This window comes from Vipera ursinii (assembly GCF_947247035.1).
Source record: "Vipera ursinii genome assembly, chromosome: 5".
NCBI classification, from domain to species: domain Eukaryota; kingdom Metazoa; phylum Chordata; class Lepidosauria; order Squamata; family Viperidae; genus Vipera; species Vipera ursinii.
Window position 1 is genome coordinate 44,447,671 of NC_139518.1, and position 11,793 is coordinate 44,459,463.

At 36.5% G+C, this 11,793-nt stretch overlaps 1 protein-coding gene across 1 annotated transcript in view; it reads left to right on the forward strand.

Annotated features, from left to right (window-relative positions):
* Nucleotides 1-1,371, forward strand: part of HPSE2 (heparanase 2 (inactive)) — a gene marked incomplete at both ends in the record, with an annotated part of 178,476 nt that extends 177,105 nt beyond the window's left edge. Inside the window, one exon of the mRNA XM_083364364.1 lies at nucleotides 1,206-1,371. Coding sequence (XP_083220490.1) covers nucleotides 1,206-1,371 — 166 coding nt within the window. The remainder of the gene's footprint in view (nucleotides 1-1,205) is intronic.
* Between the last annotated feature and the right edge of the window lie 10,422 nt (nucleotides 1,372-11,793).

Sequence of the window (11,793 nt, forward strand, 5' to 3'; positions counted from 1 at the left end):
TATCATGAGGACCCATTAAAGAACATTTTAATGACCAAGCATTGATATTAAGCACTGTGCTCCATTTATTCATCTATACATATCGTGTGCTACTTGCCATGAACTACTCAGATACCTTAATTTCCATCTTTTTGCTGTCCCAAAAGCTTATGTTATAATAAATCATGTAAATAATGTTCATTTTTCAAAAAACCACATATTTTTGTGTTTTAAACAGAAAAGGCTACCTTTTTGGAACTTGTCACTGTGTATAATTCCATCCAGCTTTAAAATACTGATGGAGAACCCAGCAATGTTGTTTTCCCAAAAATTCCACCCACTCCTGACCAGAGGTTTCCATCCCCCATAATGGAAACTATTTCAATATACCTTCTTACTTTATTCTCCACTATGGTGCTCCACTTAAAATAAAAAAAATAAGAAGTACAGTATTGTACCAAACCTAAGAAAGCTTATATGGTCTAACATTCCATTTTCCTAAAGGCCAGTGAAATGCCTGTGGGAAATCCACAAATGGAATGCAAACACAGTAGGCCTCTCTCTCATGTTCTCAGCAAGTAGTATTGAGTCACGTACTGTCTTCGTTTTGGAAATATATTCCATCATCATGAGTCATAACTAGGTGTCAGTTAGTGGTATACTATGAATTTGTCCAGTCTGCTTTTTAAAGTCTTCCAGACTGTTGATCATCACCACAGCTTGTTATCATGCATGCCCTAGATCAGAGTTTCCCAAACTTTTTGGTTTTGCAGACTAGCATGTGAAGGGGAGAGGGTATGGTTCTGTGCAAGTGGGAATGCGCATGCGCGCTCGCCCGTCAATTCCGTAGCCCAGTTCTGCATGGCTCAATGCCTCATAGTGGGCCATGGCCCAGAGGTTGGGGACCCCGGCTCTTGATTATTTGTCCTGAATTCTACACTCTCAGTCCTTCTCACCAGCCATTTGATTCTAGTATTGGTATAATTTATCTGATCATGAAGTCACTGTCCTAGCCTTGTTCTTTCATAGGAGCTTATCTTTAGGTCCCATAGCAAAGATATAAAGATAAAGCTAGTGGCCATCTATTTTGACGTCTCCTGTATTTCTTTTATCGTTGTCATGAAGAACATCTATGCTATTTCTAAGTCCTACTTTTCCCCCCATTATCTGGAAAGGGACAGTTTTCTCCTCCACATTTTGACTGAAAATGCATCTGGTCTGTGTAGGTCTGTGCAGCTTAATGGACAGCTTCTCACTATGCTGGATGATGGAACCCTGCCAAATCTGAAGCCTCGTCCTCTTCGTCCTGGCCGAACCCTTGTTATTCCACCTCTCACTATGAGCTTCTATGTGGTGAAGAATGTTAATGCCCTGGCGTGCCGGTATCGATAGCTCTACCAAACCCCACTGCCAAAGGCAGACCTTGAGACCCTCTTGGGACACTTCTTGGCAGGGGTGTGCAGACATCAACAGGAAAAAAGGACAGAAGTGCCTCCAGGAAAACACTGGCTATCCACAGCTGTTTCTTATGGTCCTAGCATCCCCACCTGCTATGGCGATTTCCAAATAAGCAGTATTTTAAATCCTTTGCAATTTTCCTATAGACTATCATAGAGTGGGGACTTTGTGCCACCTTGTGGGCAACGAAGAAGCTGTAATATGAAGAATTGTTCCTGGTTTTCTCTGCTCAGCAAGTGCAAAGTCAAGATGCATTGATCCATCATGCCAGAGGCTACCAAAACAGTATCAGCAGGAAGAGGCTTAGAATCTGGTATTTCAGCTTTATCCCTGTGGGTGGTGTGCCCCCTACTGGCAAGTGGCAGCAGAATAAGCAACGTAGCCAGGAAAACATATCTAGAAGAGCCAGAATTGTATCTTGAAGAATTAAGCACCCAGTGGTGCTGCAGAAGAAAGACAACCCAGAAATTATGAAATCATCTACAGCTGCTTGAGCCTATGGCATTGTGGGATGGAAAAGAAGAGGATTGGTCTTGGCCACTGTAAATAATGCTGCCTCCTGGGAGCATTTGCTGTAAATGTTAACTATTAAATTATATTTTCTGAAAAGCTGAAAAAAATGCTTGTAAGAACTGAGAAATTGAGGCTTTAAAAAAGTTTCCTACTTCTTGGGGCACGGATAAATTGTATCAGATGGTGTGTGAAAGAATGACATATTTAAAAACAGCTATTATATTTCTGTTTCAATATTCTGAAGTCTCTGCATCATACTAAGTCTGGGCTGCAAAACTCTGTATGGCAGCAAAGAACTATAATCTACTATGTCTCTTTGCTTTCATTTAGTGGTCCTTCAGATTTTTGCAAACCAGAGCCAGTAGCTCTATCCCTGCCCTTTTTAAAAGCGGTGTTTATATTAATTTAGATGTCACAACTAATTATGAGCAACCGGACATCTGTTATGTTACTAATAACCATGCACACTTTTTCAGTCTGAGGATCCATCCTATTCTTTACACTCTCGTGCACAATTATCTAGCTTTTTAGATACAGTCCACCCCACATTATTCATCTCTATTCATTTCATCTAACTCAAATGTTACTAAAAGAAGGAAAGCATTTATACAGTATTCTCCAAGATTAAATTAAGTTAGCCTGGGAGGAGGATAATTCATATATAAAGTCTTGGGGGTTTTTTTGGGTTGACATTAAATGTAAATGATAAGGACAATTAAAATAAAAATGAAACTTTCACTATGTTAATATATACTTCTTGTCAATAGGAAAAGAAAAATAAAAAGAGTGAGAAACTAGAAGAGATGCAAAAGAACGAACTTGTCACAAGTGACGTCTAATAATAGTAGCTAATTCTTTATTGTTTTGTTATCAAGTAGAGGCCTCACCAAATACCTTGCCTAATTATTTAATGGCCTCTCAAGTTCAAAAATAGTTTTGACATAGATTTAAAGGTCCCTTTATTTTATTATAGAATGAAAAACTCTAAACTAGTTTTCTTGATCCTTTTAGCTCATAATTATTTTGTTATGTGCATGATTGATTTAATTTCCTCTAGGACAGCAAACCAATTAGAGGAAAAAATTGTGCCACTGTTGTCTTTAGGCATGCAAGACCAGGAATAAAGCAAACTAAGTCCGAATCATATTATTTATGTAATGCTTTAGAGTTTTCAATTACTTTAGATATGGTATTATTATTATTATTATTATTATTATTAATCATTACAATCTGTGGAAGATAAATCAGCATTTTTAGTTCTATATGACAAATGAAGGATGGGCATAGAAGAAGCAGTAACCTGCCTTGAAAAAAACTGAGCAAATACACAGTAAAGGCAAGAACAATGAATGTTTTGATTAATGGATTAGCTTATAAATGTTGTAGTAATGATTTACTGTATTAACAGGGTGAACTAAATGATCTTTGTGACATATTCAAAGTGCGATGCGATGCTTCCAGCTATTACGCAAAACCACTGCTCATCACAGCGTAAAACTGAACAGCATTTTTGCAAAAACTGATGATTTGCCAAAACTCCTAGTACCTTTTACTGGGATTGCCTGGGATGCTATGCTTGCCTGTAACTTGTGAAACAGTCTTGAGTTCCTGAACATAATTGCAGAAGCTGTATTCCCCACTTTGTTTCTCCATGTCCTCTCACCCAACTCTGTGTCCTGTCTGCTCTGCTGTAAAATATATTGTAGCCTGAATTAGATGTACAGTATATGAAAAATGAATTGTGAAACAACTTAAAGTATGGATGCCACCTCCAACTATCAATGCAAATATTCTCCCTTTTTGCATCTTCTCTGAGAATTACTGAGTAGTGTTGGACCTGGCTGGTATTTAGATGTGAGGCCACCAAAAAAGGCCAGACTGGAAACAAGAAAATGCATTCCACAAGAAATGCAACTAGAAAACATTTCTCTATTGCTACACACAAAATAACATGAAATACTCCACCAGGACTTAAACTCAACCCCTTCTTTTCCTGTCTCTAAACTGACAAACTTTGGTAAAGGATAGAAAATGATAAATGTGGAAGGGTTGGAATACTCTCAGAATGAAACAAAACAGAAAAGCAAAATTTAGTGTCACTTACAGTTAAGAAAAATAACCTGCATATATTAAATCCAAAATAGTAAAAACGAGACAGGTAAAGTATTTTCTTTTCTCTACATTTACTTCCCCTAAAATGTGGATAGCATCCAGTTTAAAGATAAATATATTTTCTCAATAAAGAATTATTAAGAAAGGTAGGTACTTCAATGGTTTTTGAACCACTTGCTCTATGTTCAGGAAACCTAATAGTGTTTAGTATATGAAAATAGAAAGTCGATTTTCACTCTTTGGATTGCTGACAGTTAAGAAGTATTAACTATAGTGTTATTAATTATGTCAGTGATATGAAGTAAAAGTATCAGAATTCTTGTATGTACAGTAATGCAACAGCTAGCATATAGAGGTAGCGCAGTTGCAGAAGAATCTTTGCATATTTTCTTGGATTCAGCAGAAGGGGAATCAATTTTAATTTTAATACATCAGTTGAAACCCATAGACTCAACTTCTTGTTCTCTAGGCTAACTTGAGTGAATTTCCAGTACTAGACATCAGTATTTTAAGCCTCAGCTACAAAACGTTATTTTAAAGCTTATACTTGTCTTATATTTGTTCCCTGGGCAAATATGACAATCTCTTGAATAATTATTTTTTCAATCTCTGTAAGAAAATTCCAGTGTTGGAATTGATTCACCTCATAATATGTCCATCCTTTGACGCTACACAATATTCCTTCTCTAATTCAACTTTATAAAAAAAGTGTTGTGGAGAATTTAGGTTTTTTAAAAAAAATACTAAAATAACAACAAAATAGAATTGTTGCACAGCAAAATGAAATAGCATTGTGTTCTGGCCTGTTCCTTGTCATATAAAGTCATAGCAATTTGTGAATGTTGGGCCAATATTTTCTATAGGATTCCTCCTGTGGCTCTTTTGATCCTTCTCTGCACTGGCAGTAGTGCATTAAAGTAATTCCATGACTTGTGCTCCATTACTCAAGAGATTACTTTTCTACAGGCATTTCCAGGTTTCTGCTCTGTTGAAACCATCAACAGCATGTGCTTGTTAATCTATACCCCCTAAAGATAAACAGGACTACTTCCTCCATATAGGTTTTGTACCCAAAGTAGTGCTCCTTGGTAACCACATCACTTTTTTATATTCAGTTATTGTATAGATCCACTTTATCTCAATTTAAGATTGAATATGGTATAATTGGATTGAACAGTCTAAAGGTTTAGGTGTGAGTGAAATATCACAACTGCGTCCTTAAATTGTTCAATGACAGAAATTTAACATATGGAGAAACCCTTCTTTCTTTCCCCAAAGTGTTCTTACCACTTCATTTCAGATCACTTATTGTTGAAATGCATTTTATTTTTACTAAATTTCTATAAAATGAAGAATGAGTTCATAATGTGGTTTGTTTGGTTCTTTGCTTAATATATTATGTGAACTTAGCCATTTTGCTGTATTCAATGAATCAGTTAAACAAACCATAGTGTGTGAACCAATCTAGAAGAGTATAAAAAGTTTAGAAGTGTTCAAGTAAAAGGTGAAAGGTCTTAGGTTGACTATCCCAGTTCAGTATGTATGAACACAAATATTTTTACTATTTTCCAGTTTGTAATTGGGAGGATGCATTATCTTCTAGGTCAGAAGCTTCCATTATCTTGTACCAGAAGCACAACTGCTTACAGTCCTAGCAATTCTAAGATTTTCCTAGGAAAATCTAGAAACGTGTATGTCATCCAGAATTGCTAGATGACATGGCCTAAAATATAATTAAATACATTCATATCTAAGGAATATGTCATATATGTCATCACAAAGAAGTGGCTATGGAAGTATGTGCCATTCCCAATAATTAATGTGATGAGCATGGCCACATCCTTATGTCAGCAAAATGATGCTGGTAATATATATGTTGGCAGTGAAGAGACAGAATCACAAACACACAATTCCTTGAACTTCATTTCTTTCAAGAACATCTTTCGGATTTTCTTACTCTTTTAAGTACTTGTAATACAAAATCTATTTATCCCATCAATAATCCACTCACCCCCACATAACTGAATCTCATTTAGGTTCCACTCATTCATTGCTCATTTCTTTCTCAGTTTTGTCCCTCTGCACTGCTTCTTCTTCCCATTGATCAGATGACACTTATACATTCTTCTCCCTTTAACAGTGAGACTGGCCACTTTTCTGTGTGATTGGAGAGGTATATCAGAACAAAAATATGGCTTTCAGCTGCCAAAATATTTAGTTCATAAGAATATTTTAGGGTCTTTTGAAGCCTGGAGATATTCTCCAGTATAAAAATAGCAAGTGGCTACAGGCCAATTCATCAGGCTGAAGCACTCCTAGCCACTGTGAAAAAGAAGAGATGGTCTGTAGGGGCAGGGGGAGTTGTCTCTTGACACAGCAGTGCCCATGGGCATCATTTATATATACAAATTATTGCAGCCAAGAGGTCCTATTGGAACAATAGTGAACTAGAAGTTACTTGTATATAAACATTACCTAAATATGGAGTGGAGAACTTCTGCACCTCTAATTTTTGTTGAACATCAGCTCTCACTATTTCTAATCTGTGATTATTCTAGCTAGTCTGATGAGATGAAATTTAATAACCTCTGGATAAATGATTCCCCATCTGTAGTATATATAGTAGCAGCTCCAATCTGAGGGAGATAGGTAGATTATAACATAGGTACCATGTTTCCCCGAAAATAAGACCCGGTCTTATATATATTTTTTTGCCACCAAAAGAGGCACTGGGTCTTATTTTGGGTGTGGGTGTGTCTTACCTTAGGACCACCACAGCCAGGCCCCCCCAACCCTGACACCTGTTGTGCCACTGCTTGACTTGTTCAGCAGCCACTTGCCGTCGCTTGCAGCAGGATGCCGCATGGTGCTTCGGGCCATTTCTGAGTGATGGCAACAGTGTGAAGCACCATGCGGCATCCTGCCACGAGCAACAGCAATGGCCCAAAGCACTGTGCAACCTGCCACGAGCAGTGGCACTGGCGTGACAAGCCACATTGCTTGACAAGTGTCGGGGTGTGGGAGGTCTGGCTGTGGAGGCCCTACTGGTAAGGTAAGCAGGTGCGAGGCACGTGGGGCAGCTTCACCCCCCGTATCCCGCAAACTAGAGCTTACTTTCATGGGGGCTTACTTTCAAAGAAACACGGTATATATCTTGGTGGGTATGCATATTAAACTAGCAACAGAAAAAAATACAAGATGGTAATAATAGAAATATTTATTTATTTATTTATTACATTTTTATACCGCCCTTCTCCCGAAGGACTCAGGGCGGTGTACAGGGCAATAAATACAAAAACAGGATACAAAAGTTAAAAGCGAATTAAATAAATGCCCAAGGTTAAAACAATAATTAAGATGTATTAAAACCCCAACCCTAACCCATCAGACCAGGTCAGACTGCTCAAATAGATACGTTTTTAGATCGTGCCGGAAGGAACGAAGGTCGGGGCCCGTCCGGAACTCAAATGATGGTAATAATGATGGTAATAATAATAATATGGTAATAATAGAAATGAAGAGAAAGCAGCAACAGTTTGAAAATAATGTAATAAATAAAAGCTCAAAAGTCATGTCCATTTGCAAATGTTGATAAGTAGCATGTACTGACCCAGTATTAATTCAGAACAGGCATAGATTTCCTTTTTCTATGTTTAAAGTCTACATTTTGTATGTCTTGACAAATTCCAAATACACTGGGAATATAGCCAAGAAGGAGAAAAGCATACTTATACATAGTGATTGATGTGTTTCAATGATTCTGTGAATTTCATCCCAAAATGTGACAACAGAAAACTATACACTTATATATAGAAGACAATACTATACGCATCAACATTTCAGTTCCTGAATCGCTAATCCAACAACTAGACAGTTGCAACGTAACACAAAAAGTAATTTATCAACTATTTGTTAACAGTTATTCTAGCATGTCGTAATAATAGTAGCTTTATTTCATACTGCTAATAATATATATTTCAAGTTATACAAATTATAACACATGAAAAATAAATAAAATGCAATATACAATTAAAATTACATTATTACAAATTATTATTACAAAATTATTACAAAATTACAAGAGCCTTGGTGGAGCAGTGGGCTAATGGCTCCTTAAGTAACACCAGCTGCCTGCAATTAGTGCAGGTTCGCGTCCCACCAGGCTCAAGGTTGACTCAGCCTTCCATCCTTCCGAGGTAGGTAAAATGAGGACCCAGATTGTTGGGGGCAATAAGCTGACTTTGTAATAATGCCGCTTGGGGGGGGGAAAAGCCCTAATAAGCAGGCATATACATAGAATGAAGGCTATTGCTAAGCACATTGGTTTGTGCTTAAATTGTAAGCCGCCCTGAGTCTTCGGAGAAGGACGGGATATAAATTGGATTAAAATAAAATAAAAAAAATAAAAATTTTAATTTATAATTTGGCATAACTTAACTAAGTTCCCTTTTAAAAAATATTTTATTGAAAAATGTAAAAATAGTAAAAAAGAAATAGTGAAAAAATAAAACTAAAAGAAAAATACAGAATAGAAAGTGCAAAAAAAGAAGACATATTTAAAGAAGTGATTTCTGATCTTCATCATAAGTACAAATTTAGTAATTCTTCACCTGTAAGAATACATGGAATATCTCTTTTTCCCATAACCCATCTTTTACTGATATGCAAATCCACAAGGATCTGTTATTTCAATATTTAATATTGACATAAAACTTTTCATAGTTGAAAGGGTAAGAATTACCCTTTTGATAGACAGATGAACAGACAGACAGAGGTATTTTGTGGGTATTGAAACTGATCTTGTATGAAACAGGATCATAATACTTGCCAGAATTTTAATTAGGTAAAAAAACAGCTGTCAACTTAAACCCAAAGAAAAGATGAAAATTGATATTCCTTATCCTAGACCAGGCATGTCAAACTACAGGCTCACGGGCCGGGTGCATCATACTGAAACCGCGCCCACCCCATTGCCAGCAATGGGGAAAAAGTCACAATACATCACACAACGTCATGTGTTGTTGAGTTTGACATGCCTGTCCTAGACAATAACCAAAACTAAAATAAAGGTCAAAGTATAAGCCTGAAATTTTGGCATAATAAAGTCACTTTAGGATCCAATATCATTTATTCAGTATTAATATCTGGTTTAAAACATACTATCCCATTTGTACATTTGCCCCTCATCTTTATATGTATTTTTTAAATATTTCCAGAATTTCTATTAACACAGACAAAAACTCATATTAAAAAGAATATGAGAAAGCAAGCATATTTGATCTGTACCATTTCATAAATTTTGTTAATTTACAGGTCTAATAAATCATATGAATCCAAACTGTATAGCTCTGAGAAACCCCAGATAAATCAAAATCGGTCTCAAAAAATCTCCCTCCTTCCCCCTCTCTTTTTCCCAGTAACCAAAATCTGCCCATTTTGAGTTAGAGGTTTGACAATCTGATATAAATCCAATCAAATCCGCATGCATAACAATTGGAAAAACAATCTACAAGACTAATTACTGTTAAAAATGTAGTATCTACTTTCATCAAGAAAATATGTGTATAAATAGAACACATAGTATATACTTCCCTGCTTGGATATATCTGTATGATTTTACTCATTAAAAGTACAGGAATTTATTTGGAAAAGTTTTACTATATACCTCCAAGAAAATAAAATATATAAACTCATATATTTTATATCAGTCAATGGGAAAACAGTTAAGGCCAATGGCCAGGAGCTTTTCCTGGTTTCAAATTTAACTGCAGTGACAATTTCCTGAAGTAAAAGAGGTAAAGTAAAATTAATGACCTCGCCCTATAATAACTGCAGTAATCTCACATTGTGTGCGTTTTTTAAAAGAAATCTATTTCATCATTTGGTGATGAATTGGACCTAAACAATTTATAATTTTTTGAAGTGTTGATTGATCTAGAACCCTTATAGTTTCCCATGTGAATAAATGCTACAATACTACATTGCTTAATTTCTGTCTAAAGGCCATTAGCTTATTGATTTTTTTTTCCTTTCCCAATATTGTTGCCTGGTGCAATGTAATAAAAAATCTGTTTTAGAAGCGTAAAGCTTATGAGATTCCCATTTAGCAGACACCACAGATTTACATTACTCAGGGTTGAATGAAATCCATAAAGAATGAATAATTCTTTAACTTTTTTCTGAGGGGACTTTAACTAATTGTTGCTCAATTTTGTAAGAACAGTATGCAGTAATTCAGTTCAAATAAATGCTTTGGCAATGTCCCATATCAGAGACAGTAATGTAATCTAGTCCCTATTACGATGGGGAAAATATACTATCTTCTGTTCTACCTAAGTTAAACTTTAATACTTTAACAAAGTTACACTTAAGGAACCACTTAAAAGATCTGTGTAATTTATTGTCAAATAAGGCTATAAATTTCACAAAAACATAATCTGAAATTGTACATCATTTTTACCTGGTGTATATGTGAAATCATATATCCTGGCTTAACTTTACCAAGGAATATGAAACAGGAAAGAGCTAAGAACATCATCTGCTTATCATGATGCAAAGAGGCCTCACATACCATTTGCTGAAGATACAGCCTCAGAAGGGAGTGTCTAGCTAGCCTGTAGACAACCTGCTACTAAAGGCTCAAGGTACTCCAGCATGAAATCAGTACTTTCCCAACTCCTGCAGGAGAAGGACTGCCAAGGGGACATTACAACGGTATGGATCAGGGGAATAGTACCCTTTTGGGAAAGGGAACACTGGTCCTCCATGAAGTTAATATTCCCAGCACCACCTCATCTGATAATTTTTGTCTCCATTGGGGGGGAGGGGCAACGCCGGGGAGAAAAGCTGCAGAGTACAAATGCATCACCAAGCACTGTGCTCAGGAGCTGTCCTTCAATTTTTGTACTCTGTGCGTATTATAGACTTACGTGTGATCCATGCGTGAGTTCTTATGGCCCTTCTTTTCCTTGCCCAGGGATCATGGGCCTGTAGTGCTTTGATGTTGGGCTTTGTCATCTGTTTCTAGCTCTCCCTGCCAATAAATATTTCATAAGGCACACAGAAGTGCCCAGAGGAAAGCAGAATTGAAGCATCACTACACTTATGTAGACCCTGAGAAAACAGGGACACAAACAGCCATCTCTAGCACAAAAAAACAGTTTGGAAGCATTGATGCAATTTTTCTTTGCCAGAGGCAAATTTAAAGATGCTTATTTCTATTTATCACATCACCCATCTCTTGATTCTTGTAGGTGTCGTTTTTAGTGGAGACTTTAATATTTTAATGGCAATTCGTTTTAATCTTTTAACTATTTTTGTATGTTTTCTTATAATTTCTAAGCCACCCAAAGCCACCTTGTAGGGGAGATGGGTAGCATAAAAATAATAAATAAATAAATAAAATGGATAAACAAACAAACAAATAAATAAATGTATGTGCTGCTACTGTTGCAGGCTACAAGATCCAAATAGCAGCCATACATATGTTGTGTGTAAACGAATGTGCTTAGATCCAACTGTAGACTCAAGTGTGCATCTGTATATGTTGAGTACCTGGAGATGTGCTTCGATTGCTGCTGCTTCTGCTCCCACTTCCTTTATGTAGTGTCATTGCAGGAGCAACCCTAGATGTAGCTGCCAGAAAGGAGTAGGATGAAAAGGTCTAAGCTTAAAATTACCAACACTGTGTGAAGACAGCTACATTCCAGCCTCATTGCTGAGACATGCATA